At 46.9% G+C, this 21,679-nt stretch overlaps 1 protein-coding gene across 4 annotated transcripts in view; it reads right to left on the bottom strand.

Moving 5' to 3' along the window:
• Window positions 1-21,679, bottom strand: part of ABCC4 (ATP binding cassette subfamily C member 4 (PEL blood group)) — a 235,102-nt gene that overhangs the window by 138,107 nt on the left and 75,316 nt on the right. For all 4 annotated transcript variants that reach the window (XM_087865049.1, XM_045810951.2, XM_087865048.1 and 1 more), the window contains exons 7-11: window positions 21,132-21,257; window positions 19,808-20,057; window positions 12,424-12,525; window positions 6,013-6,102; window positions 4,937-5,128 (exon numbers count right to left, since the gene is read on the bottom strand). In XM_087865049.1, the coding sequence (XP_087721175.1) occupies window positions 4,937-5,128; window positions 6,013-6,102; window positions 12,424-12,525; window positions 19,808-20,057; window positions 21,132-21,257 (760 nt within the window). The remainder of the gene's footprint in view (window positions 1-4,936; window positions 5,129-6,012; window positions 6,103-12,423; window positions 12,526-19,807; window positions 20,058-21,131; window positions 21,258-21,679) is intronic.

Here is a 21,679-nt window from a genome sequence, read left to right as displayed (position 1 = left end):
CTTTCCTAGCCACAATTTTCTGGTTTGGTTAAAGGGAAGAGCCTGAGTTGAGCATGAATTTCCAAATCTTCCCAATGAGCAGAAGGTATTCTAACATTAGTTACATCTCAGTCACATTTAACCTACTATTTTATCTGTAATGGTTTTCACTAAAAAGCAGACACAGAGACCAGAGGGAAAGCCAAGAAATGGCTCTGCTGCCTGGATGCCACCAAGCCAGAAAACTACAGCAGCCCTTTGGTGACGGTGGAGACTTCAGGAGAAATACCCCTGAGCAGACTGGTGACGGCTTATGGCAGTCAGCTGTGAGGCCTGGGCCCAAGGAAGGCTGATCCCAGAGTCAAACAGCAGGAGATCCAAGCCTCCAGTCATGATTGGCCTTCCTACCGTGGCCTGTCAGTACCCCACCCACCCTTCCAGGCCCAGCTCAAATACTCTCTTCCATGAAACCATCCCCGAGTTTCCCAAATCACAAGTCATCCTTCTTTTAGGGGATTCCCAAGACTTGGTATTTCTCACAAAGGGCCCACCTTATTCCGCATCATAATCTGTACACGTGTGCACAGCTTACCTCCCCAGCTCCTTGATGGTAAGACTGATGCCCCAAGCCTGGCACGCCTGGATGCCTGATAACGATGATCTCTAATCTTCACAAGCTGCAAAGTATTAGCCCCGTTTCACAGGTGAGGAAACTGAGACCAGGTTATATAATGGTCTAAGGACTGTCAGCTCTTAAAAGGAATGGGGGGAATCTGAACAGACCTCCTCTCAATTCGTACGTAGCCTTTTATTCTTCCTGCCTCATCATGCTGCCCCAAATGGTTACTGAAAAGTACATTCAGAAGTGAATTTAGGGCGCCTGGGTGGCTCAAGGTTGGTTAAGCATCTGCCTTTGGCTCAGTCATGACCCCAGGGTCCTGGGATGGAGCCCTGCGTTGGGCTCCCTGCTTAGCAGGGAGTCTGTTCCTCCCTCTCCCTCTGCTGCTCCCCCTGCTTGTGTGTGCCCTCTCTCTTTCAAATGAATAATAAATAAAATCTTTAAAATAAAAAAAAGTGTATTTAAAATAGAAAGTGAGGGCGCCTGGGTGTCTCAGTCAGTTAAGCATCTGCCCTTGGCTTGGGTTGTGATCTCGGGGTCCTGGGATCCAGTCCCGCACTGAGTTCCCTGCTCATCAGGGAGCCTGCCACTCCCCCTGCTTGTGCACGCTCGCCCTCACGCTGTCAAATAAATAAATAAATCTTTAAAAAATAATAAAGTGAACTTAAAATATCAAAATTAGCTAAGACTTGATCTCTATATCTACACACACAGAAGTATCAATAACTCATTCTCCATATTTTGATTAGCCTCATATATCCCTTATGTACTCACTTATTTCCTATTAAGTCATAGGTGAGTAAAAGTTATCCCAACTGAGAGATAAAAAACTGAAGATAAAACCATACTTATTCTATAACCGTCAAGGTGATCAGAAAAGAAAATGTCCAGGGGCGCCTGGGTGGCACGGCGGTTAAGCGACTGCCTTCGGCTCAGGCCGTGATCCCAGCGGTCTGGGATCGAGCCCCACATCAGGCTCCTCCGCTATGAGCCTGCTTCTTCCTCTCCCACTCCCCCTGCTTGTGTTCCCTCTCTCACTGGCTGTCTCTATCTCTGTCTAATAAATAAATAAAATCTTTAAAAAAAAAAGAAAAGAAAAGAAAATGTCCAAGTTGGCAGAAATGTAGTAAACGTGAAAAGAAACTATAAGCCTGTGAGCACCCCAGAGGGGCTTATAAATTCAAGGGATCTATGTGGGAAAATATTAAACTTGAATTTATCAATGCTATACCTTCAAATATGTATTGCCTAAAAATGCTCAAAAGTCTTCAAGTGGTACAATATGCGAATGTCACATGATACATCATTTATGTTAAAACAGTATTTTTATTGGTAATTTATGTAATGTGTTAGGGCACCTACACAATTATCAACTCAAATAATGGAAGTTACAGACTCAAATGCCTTCTTCCTAACATGTCACATTTTTCCGATGTGATTCTACCCAAAATTGGCTGCTCTTAAAATTAAGAGCTACTATCTCTTCCACATGATTCTAACATTTATCGAATGCTTGTGATGTCTCTAGCAATCAGGTGCTGCAAGATCATCATTGCCTCTCATCCTAAGAAACATCTATATGTTCTATAACTCACTACAAGGTCACTTTGACTAGGTCATCAGCCCAAATCGATGTTGCTCAGTGTGATTACTTCTTATCTTCCCATTTTATTTCAGAAATGGTTTCTGGGGCGCCTGCGTGGCTCAGTCGGTTAAGCGTCTGCCTTTGGCTCAGGTCATGATCTCGGGGTCCTGGGACTGAGCCCCGCGTTGGGCTCCCTGCTCAGCGGGGAGTCTGCTTCTCCCTCCACCCCACCCCCTGCTCCTGCTGTCTCTCTCTCCCTCTTACTCTCAAATAAATAAATCTTTTTTAAAAAATTATATACATATAATTTACTCATTATTTAAAAAGTGGCATCTATTCAGGCTACAAATAAATTTAATTCCCTTCTTTTCAGGAATGCTCCCTTAGCCTCTTAGGCAATTGAATATAATTTATCTTGTCATGTTAGGGGTCAATGTCAAACATAGCATTTGCAACTGGCTCAGTGTTAGGAGGCAAATTCAGGCAAAAGGTTTACTTTTCTATTGTGTGTGAAAATGCTGTTCATGATTTGGGCGCATGGGTATCTGTCTGAATGTTACTGGCCATATAGATTGTTGGTACTTATCTATTACTCTTAGAAATTCTTCCTCCTGGGGCGCCCGGGTGGCTCAGTCGGTTAAGCGACTGCCTTCAGCTCAGGTCATGATCCTGGAGTCCCAGGATCGAGTTCTGCTCGAGTCCCCCCCCCTGCCAAGCAGGGAGCCTGCTTCTCCCTCTGACCCTCTCCACTCTAGTGCTCTCTCTCATATAAATAAAATCTTTTTTAAAAAAAGTCCTTCCTCCTGGACATGCACAGCCACCCGTATTTAAAGGGTCATTACCGTGACCAGGGCTACCTAGTGGCTTAGGAATGGAAAAGGCAGAGGTGTAAGTATGAGAAGGAAAACCCTCAGCTTCTAGTACCCACTTAGGGTTGAAATCTTCAGAAGTGGACAACACGAAGGTACGGGGACCACACGCTGGCCTCTTTGGCCACTCACTCCCGGCAGCCACTGCACTGACGAGACTCCTCCTTGCCCTAGTTTTAGCAACTGTAAAATGAGGACAGTGCCATCAAAGGCCCTGGTAAAAGATGAAAAACTCATATACCTTTGTGTGCACGTGTGTCTGCGTGCAGGGAAGACAGGCAGAAAAATGATCAGCGCACGGACTCAGGATAAACGGGAGTTATTACTACTGTTTCACATCTGCTTTCTCCGTCTTCCTATACAGGACGTGCCACTTACAAAAATCCAGCCCATCACTGCTAACTTGATGTCATTTCTGGAAACACACCACCTCTCATTAACAATGACCCAGGGGAAAGAAATAGAAGCCCATTAAACAGGCAATTATGTTTTGTCCACATCATAAAATGCTACTCACCTGATAAAATCTATGATGTCCAAGCCACTGTTGAAGCAAAATTACTATTTCCTCACAAAGCTGGCTTGGAGCCTTCAATACCCTCCCGTTAAAAGTCTGTCCCAGCCTTTTCCGCACAGCATAAAGGAACAGTCAGATGTCCAGACCGCATTGAACAGACCCCGGGGAGAGCCCTTTAACGCTATTATCCACTGATTTTTATAACCCAAAGGGAGTCACAGGGTATCAGTATGTGCTTTTTTCCTTTTTTTTTTTTTTTTTTGCTAAATTATATTCTCCCATCAGGTAAGTTCCGTTTTCATCATGCATTCATCCATTTTACTTAAATCCCAAGCACAATTAAACAATTCATCTTGCCATTTTCTGCAAAACAATGTCATTTCTGAAAACAATCCCTCCCCTTGTGAAATGATGTAGTATTCAAACGAAATTTTAAAGTATTTCCTTTTCTTTAAATAATAAATCACACGTGAAAAATCAAGTGAAGAGGAGACCTATGGACTGAAAGGGACCCAGGAGATCAATCAACCAAGTGCAAAGAACAGACCTTACATGGAGTCTGATTCAAATCAACGGCTGACGAGATCCCCTCCTGAGATAATTCACAAAACGTAAACTTGGACGAGAACGCTGATATTAAGGAATCGTGGTCATTTTTCAAAGATGATAACATGGTTTCTTTTCAAAGGAATTCTTACCTTTTAGAGATGCCTAAGGAATGACCTGCAGATGAACTACATGAGGTCTACGTTCTGCATCAGAATTCGGGGTGTGGGTGGGAAGGCAGAGAGCAGGGGCGCCAGGCAGACAGATTCACCCCCAGCAGAGTGTGGCTGACGCTGGGGGATGGGTACATGAGGGGTGATTACATGACTCTCTCTGCTTTTGCAAATTGTTGTAATTGTCCCTTTAAAAAGTTAAAAGTGAATAAAACTCGGGGCACCTAGGTGGCTCAGTCGGTTAAGTGACTGGCTCTTGATTTCGGCTCAGGTCAGGATCTCAGGGTCATGGGATCCAGTCCCAAGTCAGGCTCTGTGCTCCGCGTGGAGTCTGCTTGAGGTTCTCCCTCTCCCTCTGCCCCTCCCCCTTGTTCATGCTCTCTAAATAAATCACTTTTTAAAAAAAAAAAAAGTGAATAAAACTTCCCACAACAAAAAAAGCATCCTGCGACTGTCATCCTCACATCAGGATTAACACAGCAGGGTACACGGGCAGATAAATACGGTGCCTTCGCCCACAAGACCCCCTTGAAGTGTTAAATAATGTCCAAAGATCTTCCAAACATAAAAAAGGACGTAAACCCCATAGTTTAAACCAACACTTTTATCATCTGACATTCAAGTTACATGTAACTCCAAAGTCCTTACCTTTTTCAAAGCACAAGCCTTTATTACTTTTTCATATCGTTCCTTTTCATATTTCTTCCCAAATAAAATGTTACTCCTCACAGTTCCTGAAAACACCCAGGGCTGCTGAGAAACGTAGGCGATCCTTCCATGCACGCTGACCAGCCCGTGGCTCCGGGGCAGCTCCCCCAGAACGGCACTTAACAGTGAGGACTGAAACAGAGGGTAAACAAGCACGTGTGCATAGCAGCGCTCAGCACAGAACCGGCCACGCCATTCACTGCCTGCCCCGGCCCCGGGGCCCCGAGACACCCCAGGGCTCCTTCCCTTTCACTACCACACAGTACGGCCCCGAAGGCGCAATCGAACAGGTGAATACCCACAAAAGAGAGTATCCCAGCCTGCTCTGCCCAGGGGCGTTTCCCCCCAAAGACTATGAGTGTTGACCATTCTCAACAGAGAAGGCTGGCACGATATGCACTTTCTAAGTCTGAGGTTTGACACCGGTGGCCCTGAGCCCAGGCGAAGGCTGTAACTCATCGATCCAATGCATCAGCAACTCTGAAGTGAGTCAGGTTTGCAAAGAGAAAAAAATCCATCGTAAGTAATCGTGCAGCACGCACACTTCCTTCAAGTCTTTCATGAATTACAGGCGTGGTGTGTCTGTGCCTACCGCTATCCGAATGCCCCTAACGCTGAGCTGAAGTAATCTCCGGCGTATCTGTCCTGCCCCACGACCTGGCTGCTTCTTGAGGGCAGAGGAGTCCCAGCCTTCTTACATGTGTATCTTTTGCTCCCAGCACAGCGCCACGCGCGTGGTGGCACAAAGAATTTCCCTCACTGAGATACCCAACTCCCAGACAAGCATTTCCAAACTGTGCAACTTGAAGCACCAAGAAAAAACACAAAACACACTGACCGAATTGATCTGGCCGTGCAACCTGCTTGCAGAACTGAAGCTCCATGGAACCGCTGTTGAGAAATGCATTCTAGATATACGCAAGTCAAAACTGTGTGACACATGGCCCAACCTCAAGAACGTCACACGAGACGTGGCGTGGCAGTGAGCTGTCACAAGACATAATATTAGGACTTACCTTTCCTGCTCCCACCGGTCCGATCACAGCTAACAATTCCCCGGGTCTCACAGTAAAGGAAAGGCCTTGTAGGGTTGGGGTTTCTGACGCCTACAAAGCAAAGTTTAAAAAATATGCCCATTTCAATAAAGTAACACAAATTACCTCAAAAAGAAAATAAAATCATAGTCACTGATACATGACATAACCCACATCTGTCTCCTTCCTATTTGAAGATACTGTGTCCTGGAGTCCTTTTCATTCAACTCTATTTCTCTGGGGTTTAGCTGCCTTTCGGAAGACCTGTTCCCTTACCGGATTTGCATTATGACCCCAGTTCTAGACACTCACAGAATTTAAGCGGTAAAAATGACAAGGCACGGGGGCGCCTGGGTGGCACAGCGGTTAAGCGTCTGCCTTCAGCTCAGGGCGTGATCCCGGCGTTGTGGGATCGAGCCCCACATCAGGCTCCTCCACTATGAGCCTGCTTCTTCCTCTCCCACTCCCCCTGCTTGTGTTCCCTCTCTCGCTGGCTGTCTCTATCTCTGTCAAATAAATAAATAAAATCTTAAAAAAAAAAAAAAAGAAAAAGAAAAAAAAAAGAAATGACAAGGCACCCTACTGAAATGGAAATTTCTTAGCACACGGTGACATTAAAAGAATATAGCTGACAGAATATTCAGTATGGGAAGGGCTTTTTTGTCACAATTAAATTTTTTTTATTTAAATTCAATTTAGTTAACATATACTGTATTATTCGTTTCAGGGGTAGGATTTAGTGATTCATCAGTAGCGTATAAAGCCCAGTGTTCACTACATCGCGTGCCCTCCTTAATGCCCACCACCCAATGACCGCATTCCCCATCCACCTCCCCTCCAGCAGCCCTCAGTTTGTTCCCTAAGCTAAGAGTCTCTTATGGTTTGCCTCCATCTTGGTTTTTTAATCTTTTTTCTTCCCTTCCCCTATGTTCATATGTTTTGTTTCTTAAATTTCACATATGAGCAAAACCATATGGTATTTGTCTTTCTCTGACTGGATTATTTCACTTAGCATAATACCCCGTAGTTCCATCCATGTAGTTGCAAATGGCAAGATCTCATTCTTTTTGATGGCTGAGTAATATTCCATTGTGTAAACACCACATCTTCTTTATCCATTCATCAGCTGATGGACATCTAGGCTCTTTCCATAGTTTGGCTATTGTGGACATTGCTGCTATAAACATTGGGGTGCAGATGTCCCTTCGGATCACTATGTTCGTATCCTTTGGATAAATACCTACTAGTGTAATTGCTGGGCATAGAGTAGCTCTATTTTTAACTTTTTGAGGAACCTCCGTACTCTCTTCCAGAGTGGCTGCACCAGCTCGCATTCCCACCAGCAGGGTAAGAGGGCTCCCCTTTCTCCACATCCTCGCCAACATCTGTCATTTCCTGACTTGTTAATTTTAGCCATTCTGAGTGGTGTGAGCTGGTATCTCATGCTGGTTTTGATTTGTATTACTTTAGTATGGGAGATTTTTTAAAGTTTACATTATTTTTTTTTAAGATTTTATTTATTTATTTGACAGAGATAGAGACAGCCAGCAAGAGAGGGAACACAAGCAGGGGGAGTGGGAGAGGAAGAGGCAGGCTCATAGAGGAGGAGCCTGCTGTGGGGCTCGATCCCATAACGCCGGGATCACGCCCTGAGCTGAAGGCAGACGCTTAAAGACTGCGCCATCCAGGCGACCCTTAGTTTTAATCTTCTATTTCACTAACCCCCACAAGGTGGCAGCATAAGTACACGGCATGTCAGGGACCCTTCGCTAATAAGTAATTTGAAATCTCCAATAATCTCTCTATGCTCATGTGATAAGGAAGGAATCTCAGTAATGCTCATGAAGCAAGAAAGCACTTCACATTATAAGGTCACTAGGGGCAAAAAGACTGCTGTCGGTGGTCAAGCTCTGCAATCAGAGCTCAAGTTTAACACCAACAAAAACAATGAGTAAATGAGAACGGGATTGTGGGCCACAGTGATAAAGTTCGAGTTTTCTATCTGAAGCATGCATTACCTGTCCCTAGCTAAATAGGGACAGCAAAGCACCTCTACTGTAAAAGACACATGGAGGTGTGCATGACAGCACAGAATCCAACACAAGGGAAAAGGATAAAGCAAAAATCACGCTAATCAGAAGTTGTATTCCTGAACATTCTATAAATTCTAAGATAAAGGGGCACCTGCGTGGCTCAGTCAAGCATCTGCCTTCTGTTCAAGTCATGATCTCAGGGTCCTGGGACTAAGCCCTGCATCAGGCTCTCCGCTCAGCAGAGACTCTCCCTCTCCCTCTATGCTCGTGTGCACTCTCTCAAATAAATGAATAAAAATCTTTTTTAAAAAATCTAAGATAAAGAGATTTAGGGTTAAGAAAATTCGAAGTACTCATGTTAAAGAAAAGTTCAGCTTTACAGTTACACAGTTCAATCTATTCTTCAAGAGATCATATTGGATTCATTTCCATATATAACTTCCAAATATTAGAAAATCAACTGCTAAGAGTGAAGGGTGTATTGAAGAAGGGAGAGTTTAGCAGAGCATGGTAAAAACCAAAATGAGGAGGTTTCCTTTTCAATCAATACTTGGAATTATCTTTTAAGCAAAAGGCAGAGGGTACAAAGAAGGATAGTTTAAATTGAGATTATAGACCTCAGCAGTAGTCGCCAACTATAAGAATGTTTGTCCAAACCCAGAAATTAAAACTATCAGAAGGACGGCACTGGAGGAGATAACGCTAAGTGAAATAAGTCAAGCAGAGAAAGACAATTATCATATGATTTCTCTCATCTATGGAACATAAGAACTAGGATGACCGGTAGGGGAAGAAAGGGATAAAGAAAGGGGGGGGGCTAATCAGAAGGGGGAATGAAGCATGAGAGACTATGGACTCTGAGAAACAAACTGAGGGCCTCAGAGGGGAGGGGGGTGGGGGAATGGGATAGGCTGGTGATGGGTAGTAAGGAGGGCACGTATTGCATGGTGCACTGGGCGTTATACGCAACTAATGAATCGTGGAACTTTACATCAGAAACCAGGGATGTACTGTATGGTGACTAACATAATATAATAAAAAACTTTTAAATAAATAAATAAATAAATAAATAAATAAATAAATAAATAAATAAAACTATCAGAAGAGGGGTGCCTAGGTGGCTCAGTCGTTAAGCGTCTGCCTTCGGCTCAGGGCGTGATCCCGGAGCCCTGGGATCGAGCCCCACATCAGGCTCCTCCACTGGTAGCCTACTTCTTCCTCTCCCACTCCCCCTGTTTGTGTTCCCTCTCTCGCTGGCTATCTCTCTAATAAATAAATAAATAATCTTAAAAAAAAAAAAACTATCAGAAGAAGATTGATAGGAACTGTTTAAGGTGGAATTTCTAAAAAGCTACTATTTGGGGATAATCCGGACTGTGGGCTTGGTTCCGCCTGTTATGATCTCCACCTAATTTCCCATGGGATCCTTCTGTGAGTCCTGACCATGCACAGACCCATGGCTGAGGATCTAGTGAATGCATCTGAATCCCAAACCCTTTCTGAAGACCGCTTGCAAGGGGCGAGCGTTCTGCAAACACAGGTGGGGAAATGTCCTCCCACACCACAGGAAGCTGACCAAGAGCTGATGCAAGGCAATGCCACCTTCTGCGTTCTAGAAAAGGATTCTTCAAAAACAAAGGGCAGAGAAATGCACACAGCTGCTATCCAGAACATCCCTTGCAAGTACAACAACCTGGGATGGCGGTAGGAAGAATCCAACCCACGGATAAGCGAAAGCCGTGGAGTTTGGCCAGCTGAGCTAGCCTTCCCACAAACAGGTGCAGACCTGAATGTTCTGGTCATGAGCTTCAGGACCTCCCTCTACATCTTGAGCGGGTACGTGCAATTAAGAAAATGCCCGAAAGACAATAAGCACAGCAGAAGTAAAAGGTCTGGATAGTTTTCAAAATGAAAAATTTCTCTGGGAAGAACTGAACTGATTATAAAATGGGTACACACTAAAACAACAATAACTACATTTAATCACCAAAGAAAAACCAGCCCCAGATTTTATCAGAATTATAAAAAGTATTAAGAAGCTGGATTTCAATACAAAGAAACGTTTTTTTAAGCTTCTCCACTCCTTTCTTCATGTCTCATAACTAAGTAGTTCCTATTTTACTACATTTGACTCAGTTACAACTACAAACTAATAACCCACATGCCAACACTGGCTTTCTGTTCCCTGCACCTCCGAGTTTCTTGCTGGGGCCAGGCAGGGAGTCGCTTCCCTGTGCCGGCCGCAGGAGCAGATGCTGCTCGTGCGTGACCAGCAGGGGGCAGCATCTGCCAGTTCAGGGGCGCTCTGTCACTGCTAATGCAACACACCACACTGAGTCTGAGCTCTGGGCCAGACACCTGCTGGGCCCTGGGGAGGCAGCCATGAACCACACAGGCCAACACCCCTGCCGTGTGGTGGCTTAGAGGTTCCCACCGGACCATGCACTTCAAAGCTGAGAGGCTGAAACCAAGTGCATTCATTTCATGAATGAAACCAGGTGGGTGAGGCCTCTGTCCAGCTACCCACCCGGCTGTCTAGCGCAGCTGGTTAGCATGTCCACGTCCCTCCACCTCCCAGCCCAGCATGTGCTGCATTCGGCCTCAGCTTCTCTCCCAAACCCCCAAGGTCTGTGCCCCTTCCCCAGCCAAGTCTCCCCCATCTCTGAGTCATCAAACAGGCTCTCGTTTCTCCCGGCGTGAGGCACAATCCTCCCACAGACGAGGCCAACACACCAGAATGCAGTGTCCTGTGCTGCAGGGCAAGCCGCAGAAACAAGGCTGAGAACATATTAGCAAGCTCTGGAAGAACAGAACTGCTCGTTCTGCGGTGCTGCGGAGTTCGGCACAGAAGCAGACCACACACGGCATGTGGTAGCGACCTTGGTGCCTTCTAACTCAACGGCATTCAAAGAAGGGACTTCGGCAGTGCTTTCTGGAAGTGCTACTGTGCACATCGAGGACAACAATCAAGCTGGAGGGGATCTGCTGCATGAAGGTAGAAACGGCCGGGTGAGGCAGCGCACCTGGTGTGAGCGCCCACGTGCAATGGTGCGTGACGGGGGCTCTCTGCGTTTGGGCACATATTGTCGGCATGGACGGCGGCCATCAGGTGAGAAGTAGGCAAACACGGCACAGGTGGCAAGATACTGAGTCACAGGCATGAGAGGCCAGGAAGGCTCCACAGTTAGGACACTTGCAGCCCCAGAGCAGGGGGCATCAGCGCCGGGGGAGCACCGGGTAGCTCGTGGCCCCATTCCTCAGCCTTCCCCTTCCTATGCCCAGAACTGGCTCCTGCCAACGTCCAAGCCAACTGCAGCTCAGCCCTGGGGAGCACTAGTCTGAGCACAGGGGTGGGAGGGGGGAGAGGCTGGCACCCTAGCACCTCCATCGGCCGCTTCACCTCCGCGGTGCCCACAGAGGAGGCCCTCACACCACGGTCACCACTCCTGCCGGCAGCCAGGCTCCTGAGCTCTGCTCCAAGCGGGTGACCCTCTTGTAGAGGCCACCTCCTCCCTGCGTCTCTCCAGCCACTGCTCACCTCTGGGTTGCCTCACACACCATTTGCCCTCTTTGCTCCATTGTCCTTTCGCTGCTTAGGTAAGGAATTCCCTCTCTGGTGGTGTGAGTTCTGTTTTCCTGACTAACCCAGTCTCTGATGGGAGAATGCGCATAGAAGACCACAGAAGCAGGCAAGGAACGTGTTTCAGTTTTGGACAAGGGAGGCTGCACTGGGCCTGCAAGGCTGAGAACCTGAGAGTGGTCACCTGGCCACACAGCAAAACCCTTAAGCTGGGAATCACTGGCACTTACTTTGCCCACCTGTTGCCTTCTCCCCGCCCTAGGCTGCCACCAAAGTTGCCAGAACCTTCCGGAAGCTTAGCACAGGGGAGCCATCATCCTACCCCACAGCGAAGATCCACATCATGGGCTTCACTCAATGTGTAATAAGATGGTCTTATAGGATCAAGGTAAAAAACACACAAGGGCTCCCCAAAGTCTCTCCTCTACAACAATGTGTATTTGTTAGTTAACCCATTCTGTGCAGTATCACTTGTCTGCTCAACCCTATAAATTCTAACATCACAAGCTTACGTACTTACTCAAAAAAAATGTAATACTTGGAAAGTTCTCTTACAGATGAGATAAAGAACAACAGATCAATGCCTTCGACTGATTTTATACTTAATCTCTACCAATTACAAACCTTACTCCTGATTTTGAGAATTTTTGTAACATACTTTCAAGTAAATGAGGCCAGTCACATTTTATACGGTGTGAGAAAAATCTCAAAATTCACTATCACATCTACGTGCCCAGTCGTCGCTTAGCAGGTGTGATCTCGTCATGGAGAAATCGTTACCTTATCCCAAAAGGCAGTGAAGTCCTGCACGTGCACTATCATTTTACCATCTGACGGCAGCTGAGGGGGGCGCTGTGAGACCTCGTCCAGTAACAGAAAGTTCTGCAGAAGAAGGAAAAAGGCGGGTTGAACTGCAGGAACAAAGCATACGCAGAAGTAATTGCTTTCCTGGGAATCTGCCATGTAGCATTTTACGCAGCCCGTGTATCACTTTACTAACTGTATTTGAAGGCTGGACAACAATCACAACACACTATGCACTATGTAATTATATAACAGTGTGTGTGTGTGTGTGTGTATATATATATACACACACAAATAAAGAGGTCACAAAGCTCTTTGTAACCTTCTCAACAAGCGTCCTGATTCTTCCCTAAAGAGAAAATATGGCTCCAAAGAGTGAACACATTTAGAACCTGGACATTTTTACTGTTTTACTTCTGTGTCACCAACAATAAACAGGGTAGCAAATGGTAGGAAATGATTCCATAAACATTTACCTAACCCCACCAATGTGCCAAGCACCACTCCAGATGCTGCGAACACAGATAAAGGCCTTCAGGAATCAAGTTGGCCCAAAAGGACAGGCTGGGAACTTGAGACCAATGGAAGAAACTCCGAATGAAAAATGTGGCTCTGCCCATTTATTTGTTGTGACCTTTCCCTGGGCACTTAGGTGCACTTTCTCCCTGTACGTGTCAAATCAATGTATCATTTGTCATCCTTTATTTTTTTTAAGTTTTTTTTTTTTTTTTAATTTGAGAGAGAGCGTGTGCAGGCATGCGAGCAGGGGTGGGGTAGGAAGTGAGAGAAGCAGACTCCTGCTGAGCAGGGAAGCCGGATGTGGGGCTCGATCCCAGGACCTGGAGATCATGACCTGAGCAGAAGTCAGACGCTTAACCAAGTGAGCCACCCAGGAGCCCCCTCCCTTGTCATCATTCTTTAAAAAAAAAAAAAAAAAAAAGAAAGAAAGAAAAAAAATTATTCCTAAAAAGTATTTTACGAGCACTTTTCATTATCCCTTTTCTTTTCTCCTTAGGAAATACCCACTCCTTGGCAGCAGAAATGGCCCCATCTTCCACTTCCTCCTCTTTTCCACACTACTTAGCAGCTACCCCCAGCAATCTGAATTAAATGAAGTCCCGCTGTTACAAATATAATCACATATATAGGAAAACTCCTTCTTGTTCTGCAAAGCCTAGACATAATTCAACAAGAAAAGCTGCACTGGTACAGAAATGGGATAAACAACCAATACCACCTCCACCCCCAAAACTCTGAACATGTGACAGAGACTGTTAATGGCGCTCAAAATCTGCTCTCATTCTCCAGTGGAAACAAAACCCTAATTTTGAGCTGGCGCACGGCAGCCTGGAAAAGGAACCACTCTTCCCAGCCTCCCATGGAGCTCTGTGTAGCCAACGGGATTAAGTTCAGGCCAGTGGAAAGTGACAATGTCCAAGAATCCTTTTTCCACCCAGTGGTTTGGAAGTTGCCCGCTTAGCCAAGGCCACACACAGTGGAATAATATGAAAGAAAATGTCTGGGTCTCTAACATCACGGAACAGAACAGAACTTCCTTTGGGGTGAACTATGTCCTCCTAAAAAGATATGTTGAAGTCATAACCCCAGTTACCTCAAAATTTGACTTTATTTAGAAATAGGGTCATTGCAGATGTGATTAATTAAGGTGAGGTCATAGCGGAGTAGGGTGAGCTCTAAATCCAATGTGACTAGTGTCCTTGTAAGATGCAGAGGAGGGGGGCGCCTGGGTGGCTCCGTCGGTTAAACGTCTGCCTTCAGCTCGGTCATGATCCTGGGGTGCGGGGATCGAGCCCCATGTCTGGCTCCTTGCTTGGTGGAGAGCCTGCTTCTCCCTCTGCCTGCGGCTCCCCCTGCTTGTGCTCTCTCTCTCACTCTCTGTGTCAAACGAATAAATAAAATCTTTAAAAAAAAAAAAAAAAAAAGGAGGAGGAGGAGAAGAGGCCGGCTCAGTCGGTAGAGCACACAACTCTTGATCTCGGGGCTGTGAGCTCGAGCCCCACGTTGGGCACAGAGATTACTTAAAAACAAAATCTTAAAGAAGAAGCAGCAGCAGCTGCAGAGCCACACACAGGCAGAAACCAGCTATACAACGAGGAAGACAGAGATCAGAGTGACGGCAACGGCAAGCTGAGGAACGTCAAGGTCGGGCAGCAACCACCGGAAGCCGGAGAACGCAAGCAAGGATTCTCCCTTCTAGGCTTCAGAGGGATCGTGGCCCTGAGGACACCTCGATTTCAGACTGCTGGCCTCCAGAACTGTGCAACCACAAACTTCTGTTGCTCTGAGCCACCTAGTTCGTGGTACTTTGTTATCTGTTACAAGCAGCCCTAGGAAACCCACACCCAACCTCGGGAAGATTCTTGCAGGAGAGAGATACCAACCGCCCTGTGTATGCAGCTTTCACGCAGATATTCTAGGACCCACCAGCAAACCGAACCCCAACCAACCAAACCCCAACGAAGCAACGGACGTAAGCCTGTGAAAGCATTTTAGGGGAACAACATATAAGTCATCTGCTGCTCCAAAACTCACCAACATGCTTGACGTCATTAAAACCTCGTCTACCAGACACAAAGCCACAAGTCTGAGTACCACATTCTACGTCAAAAGAACCGGCAAAAGCTGAACATGCCGTTTCTTCTGTGCAGGAACACCTGCTCCTGCACCTTTCCCTCAAAGAGCCAGCAGGCGAGCGGCGTGGTCTGCTCGCTCTTTCTCCCCACCCCTCCGGGCTCACTGGGAACCTTGCTACCTGCCCCCCGCCTGTGTCCGGCAGGGAAGCAGAACAGACAGAAGATGGTCTGAGGGCTCCTCTGCTGGCTTCAAACCCAGCCTGGCCCAAGCTCTCTTGCCCCACCACCTCTCCCATAGTCAACCAGGTAGCAACTCTTGCCTAGTCTGCCACAGTTCAGCTCCCTCCAATTCTTCATTCCTCTTGAAACAACATAATTTTGGAATCTCACTAGCGATTATTCATGATTCTGACACAATTTTTTGCTGTCTCCCTGTACCTTCCGGTTCCTTCCCTAGAAGTCCCCAACACCACCAAGCTTATTCCAAACACCACTCCCTACTGATCTCACTGAAACACCTCTGAAAATGTCCACCATGCTTATAACCCTTCAGCGACCATGAACACCCAAGTCTGCACTCCCCGAGTGGCCTCTACCTTGATACCCTTGAGTACTAAACCAACCCAGCCTTGTCAGCCCGTCTCAGATGCTAACCGTCCTGGGAACCAGCTCACGATGGCCCCAGCTGGCATTGCCCACCCTACTTGAGTCCCCAAAGGGGTATCAAGTCATGGCAAGGGAGAAGACTATGCCATTCACGCACTTACAAACAGTCCCAGCTCCAGTGTAACGCTGAGCCTCACAAAGGGTCAGCCCATCAGGGATATCCCCTAAAGGAATGAACAGACCATATGGCTGGTTCAAGTGAGTCTGAACACTGACTATACCGCTACCATCTTACACAGCATGAGTTAACAAGGCAACAAGCAGAAGGTTATAGATGTTATAAATCTTGTCTAGACAGAATATAATTCCAATTTTATAGCATAAGCGTATTACCAAGATATAAAATTCAATATTCAGTATGTACACATTAGAATAGCAATTCCCCCACCTTCAAGAAAAGAAAGAAAAAGAGAAACTATGCACAAAGTAAGAAAGTAAATCTATCGAGCATTTGTCCGGAAATAATAGGTCTGAGTGGAGAAAGAAGTCATAGTCTCCCAGTGGTGAAATGAGACTCCATTCAACACATGAACGGCTTGTAAAGGTGCCAGCAGCGCTGGTCGGATTTTTCTTTAGTACTCAGGCTGATGAAAAAGCTGACATTAAATTGCCATTACAGCCATGAAGCGCATACCCAGAGCAGGTCATGCGGGAAAGTATCAGGCGTCAGAACTCAAGCCAGAAAGATTGACTTCGGAGTGGCTGGTAGGCAAAAAGCCTAAGCAGCTTTATGAACAATATAACCTCAGAGACACACTTTACTGGGTGTAGACGTCGTTAAGACTTCAGTGCTTTGAAGTTAAGACAAGATCTTTTATAATCCTATTGGACTCGTTCAATGTCACTAAGAGAAAAATAGAAGGAACTTCTTGGGCCTCTAACCTCAGAATAAACCCTTCATTTTCGGTACACGGGAAAAAGGAAATTGAAAAGTATGTGTAGAAAAGAAGACACTACACCATATAGCCCACCTGAGGCCTTCCGCCGGGGCTGCGGACCACAGCGCCATCTTGAAGGGGGAAAGGTCTGCTGGATTTACCGCCTACGACTCCCAACCGCGATCTTACTGGAAATCCTGCTGGATGGCCTGCCCAGCCTACCGAGTCTGGGCTGCAGGAGACAGTGTCACAGGTGTGCCCGCCAAACTCCTGACTCTACGAGTCAGATGTCACCTAGTCCTGACCTCCCGGTGAATGCACTCCACGAATCTTTTCTTCCTCTCCTGCTGCCATGTTTACCTCTAACTGCACATTAACACATTCAAGTGAGACGCAGGGAAAGGAAGAAGAGTGAACGCTGGATCCGTTCATTCCATTTAGTGCCTACTACCTCTGTCAGGTGCCCAAAGTCAAGACGTGCTCCTGAGTGGCTCTGAAATCGATACACTCGAGATCAAAGGTTATAGAAACCACACAGGTTGAAAAAGAGTCTAAGATCTAAAAGAAAATAAGATACTTCAATAATTCCATCAAGCCACCCTGCAGCAGCTTCCCACACTAACCACCCCCTTCAGTCAGGCCAGTATTTATCTGATGCCCATGACGTGCCCAACATGGACCGACCACTATGCAAAGAACGATCAGATATGGTCTGCTGGGGGGGGGGGGTTGGTATAGTCCCGGGGAGTGAGAATCACCTACTTGATATGCTGCTGAGCAGTGGGGTACTGGCCTGGCCCATAAATAGGGAAGCCTGAGATCAGCGTGAAGAAAAGTGCTAGAGGAGGGGGGGGGGGGTTCCACTGGAGGACTCAGTAGCATTTGCCTAAATCAAGAACAGAAGAAAAGGCAACCCACACGGACGAAGAGCACGGGCAAAGACCCCCACGTGCACATGAGTGTGGCCTATCACAGACACAAGCCGCTGCCCCCCAACTTCCACCGCCAGAATGGAGGGTCGTGCACTGCAAACACCCAGCGCAACCGGCGGAGACTTAAACCTACAGTTTAAATTTTGATTCTGCAGGAACCTCTGGGGGCCTCTTCAGAGGAAGACGTGCTGACGAAAACCACGCGTAAAGAAATACTCCACATGCCAGAAGGTACACTAGGAGGGCAACGGAGGCAACGTAACGATGGGTAAGAAAGCAGGGTCTGGAAGAATCCCCGTGCATCCCTGACCAGCTGTGTGCAGACGGGCACGTTGGCTCACCTCCTGCAGGCACGTTCTCCTTACCTGTCAAGTGGGGACACGCATGCGTACGCGCTGCGATCGGGATGAAGGGAGATCATGTGCCCCGACCACAAGCACAAAATTACAGCAAAACTTATAGGGGAGGCCGGCATCTGGAAAACTCCTACGTACACATAGAACATCGCTATGGCCAAAGTACGTTCCCAGATGTGCTCTTTGGAGAGGCAAAAGCTACATGAGAGAAATGTTACTGAGGGGCACCTGAGTGGCTCAGTCGGTTAAGCATCTGCCTCCGACTCAGGTCACGATCCTGGGGTCCTGGGATCGAGCCCCACATCGGGCTCCCTGCTCAGGGGGCATCTGCTTCTCTCTCTCCCAAATAAATACATTTTTAAAAAAAAATCTTTAATAAAATCAAGAAATTCTATTGAAATGCCTGGGTCACCACTTAAAAGTTGCTGGAAGCCCGTCAGAAAGAATGATACACTTGGGGACCAGAACTGACCCTGTAAGACTGATCTCTCTTCTGGGTAATTTTATTTTTATAGGATAGAAACTTCATCATAAGAAAATCTCAGCTTTTATGACAAAACTGTTTAAAAAAGAACGAAAAGGGGCGCCTGGGTGGCATAGCGGTTAAGCATCTGCCTTCGGCTCAGGGCGTGATCCCGGCGTTCTGGGATCGAGCCCCACATCAGGCTCCTCCACTATGAGCCTGCTTCTTCCTCTCCCACTCCCCCTGCTTGTGTTCCCTCTCTCGCTGGCTGTCTCTATCTCTGTCAAATAAATAAATAAAATCTTTAAAAAAAAGATAAATAAAAAAATAAAAAAGAAAGAAAAGAAAAAGAAAACAAAATCAAGCCCAGAGCCATCGAGCTTCACTAGAGCTGTATTACTACACATCCAGCACTAAGGAGGAACAGGAAAACCAGATTTATTTGTAAAGCCCAGGTACTCAAGTTCATGCCCTGGCCCCTCACGGAGCCCATTTATCTTTCTTTGAGACCTATTTATAAACACACAAATACTTGAGCACCTAGCATGGGCGGGGCCGTACCTCAGTGATGTAAGTTATTGGCCCTGAGCAATGGAGGGACAGCTAATCTGGAAAAGGAGGTAGTGGGTATGTTGGGCGGGGGGGGGGGGGGGGGGGGGGGGGGGGGGGGGATGGATTTGGAAGACCTTCCCAGAAATGGGCTGAGACAGGCAGAAAGTGAAAGGAGAGCCACAGGCATACTCAGAAACCACAAGCCAGGCATCTGTGGAGGAAGGAACCCATGTTTGATCAGGGAGTAGTCCTTGGGGCTCAAGCCATTCTCCCTGCCCAAGAAGCAGGACCCTTCTGCAAGCTCTTTCCTTCCCAGCCCAAAGAGGAATCCTCTTCCCCCACACTCCCCCACCCCGGCCAGACTGCTACCAGTCGCTCCCTAGTCACTCGAGATGGCCCAAGGGATGAAACCTGCTTGTGCATTTTTCTCTTGCTTTAGACATTTTAATCACCCTGCAGTTATCACCTGCACCCCATGAGCCCTGTGCCACCGCTGTTTATCTTGCTGCCCATAAATGAGCAGCAACTTAGTTATCTGTAGTGCACTCCATCTAAGAAGACAGGGAGGGGACTACGTACAACATTCTGGGATGACTGCTGACTTTGATGCTGAGAAAGTTAAACCTCACCTAAGCGCAACATGGGGACAGCAAATTCCAAGCAGGCCTTTTGCTTAAAATCCCCCTACAACTTAAAAACGTTTTTTGTTGGGGCACCTGGGTGGCTCAGTCCGTTAAGCACCTGCCTTCGGCTCAGGTCATGATCCCGGAGTCCTGGGACTGAGCCCCGCGTTGGGCTCCCTGCTCAGCAGGGAGTCTGCTTTTCCTTCTGCCCCTCATCCAGCTCGTGCTCTCTCTCAAATAAATAAATAAAAATCCTTAAAATTATAAATAGATAAAAAGGTTGTCAGTAACCAGACCTTGATTCTTTGGATGCTGACGACTGCCTCGGACACCTTCTCAATGGCCGTGGGGAAGAAGAGGGTAACAGTCAACCGCACAGCCCCGTAGAGCGACAGTGCGACGAACACACGGCTGGCTGTGATCACATTGCCAAGAAACACATAGGTGGTGAAAGTCACAAAAACGATGATTTTGCTTGCAACGAAAAATGATGCCAAATTCATTCCTCTGAGGTAGGAACTGCTCAGAATCTTGGAAATTTCCTTCCTGGAAAAGAGAACAGGATACAAGTTTCCAAGGAAGCATCAACATCCAAGTCGTGAATTCTAGTGACTGCTGCATGTGGCCCCTTTCCAGGGAGGGGTCGTGGATTAAGACAAGTTATTCCTCACATTATGGAAATATCCTACAGCACACAGCCCGGGGCCAACCCCAACCCAAAGACCACACAGTCGTAACCACTGCACTCATCTGAACTACACGGAGGCTTAGTGTCGCACGTTAACATCCTGGGTCAATCTGACCGGTGCGAACATTCAGTCAACACACGTGCCTCACTACAAGTCCTGTGCTGGGCTCCTTGCTGACGGCAGACAGACACACAGCCTGTCTCCCCTAGGAGTTCATGGGAGAAGAGAATAAGCAACCCAAAACGTGTGCATGAGACAGAAACAGTTCGCACAGGCCCCATGGGCGCACGGAGCAGAGGGGGCTCACTCAGAGCAGAGGAACCTGGAGGGGGATGAAGCTAGGTTAGTCAGACTTGCCGGGGGGGCCACAGGAGAACGCAGCTGAGTGCACTCGAAGCAGAGGGAGGAGCCGTTACACAGACGCGGTGGTGAGCAGAGGCTCAGGGCCCACAGAGAAGAACCGGGCGGGGGGGCAGGGGGCTCACCAAATAGGTCAATCAAGACAAAACAATTCCACAAACAAAAAGGAACAGTGTTTCCATGGCTCTGTTTCTCTGTTTGGCACAAATACTACTGATATATACGGTTTGGCCCAATCTCCCCAATCTTCCTATTTGTGCTCCGTTAACATAAATTATAGTTTCCGGGTAAATGTCGTACTTGCAAATACTACCAGCAAGGCTTGTTTGGGATCTAGAGTATTAAGAAACATCTGGAATTTCATTTTTGTACTAGTAGAAGCACATACACTCTCTTCCCTTTGAGACGGTAAATGGAAAAGTAGGTTAATACAGTGTATAGCGTGAGGCAGGGTGGACAGTGTTTTAATTCACATTCTAAACTTCAAATGTCCGAAGACGACTCAAACATTTCAGTGAAGGCAGGAGACAGAAAAGTACAAAAACAGGCTGTGACAGACACAGAAACTTACCTTCTCAAATGGGTGATAAGGTCTGCAAATGACTTTTCCCAAGCATACATTTTTATTATTCTTATGCCAGTTATAACTTCATTCATGGTCCTGATCCTGGTGTCCGTGAAAGTTGCGGTCTTACTCCTAAGGGGACACACATGAGAGATGAGCCACAGCCCCACTCCCCTTGGCAGCAGCAGGAACAGCCCGAGAACCAGGGATCAAATGGTTCCCTACAGCACCTTTGCTCTGACAACACAGGCAGCTCCCTACTCAAAACACAAATGGAAAAAGACTTCAAGTACGAAGTCAACAATCCATCCCAATTCAAGAAGTAACCTGGAGAACTTGCAACAGGGGCTAAGGAAGACACGAAAGAGAGTCAGATACAAACCGTCTGCTCCAGGAGATCATGGTTGGGTAGGGAAGGCAGAAAGGCCCCCGAATCCAATCATAATACAGTTGGCTGCAGTGTAAGAAAGTGGGAACAAAGCGCTGGGGAGCAGAAAAGAAAGAGCTGTCAATTCTACTGGGCAAAGGGGAGAGCAGGAGAAGCTGCAGGGTTG

The sequence above is a fragment of the Ursus americanus genome, chromosome 10, assembly GCF_024610735.1.
Source record: "Ursus americanus isolate L20-20 chromosome 10, mUrsAme1.1.p, whole genome shotgun sequence".
Taxonomy (NCBI): Eukaryota; Metazoa; Chordata; class Mammalia; order Carnivora; family Ursidae; genus Ursus; species Ursus americanus.
Note: the sequence above shows the minus strand (reverse complement) of the source record. Positions and strands in the feature narration are given on the sequence as shown.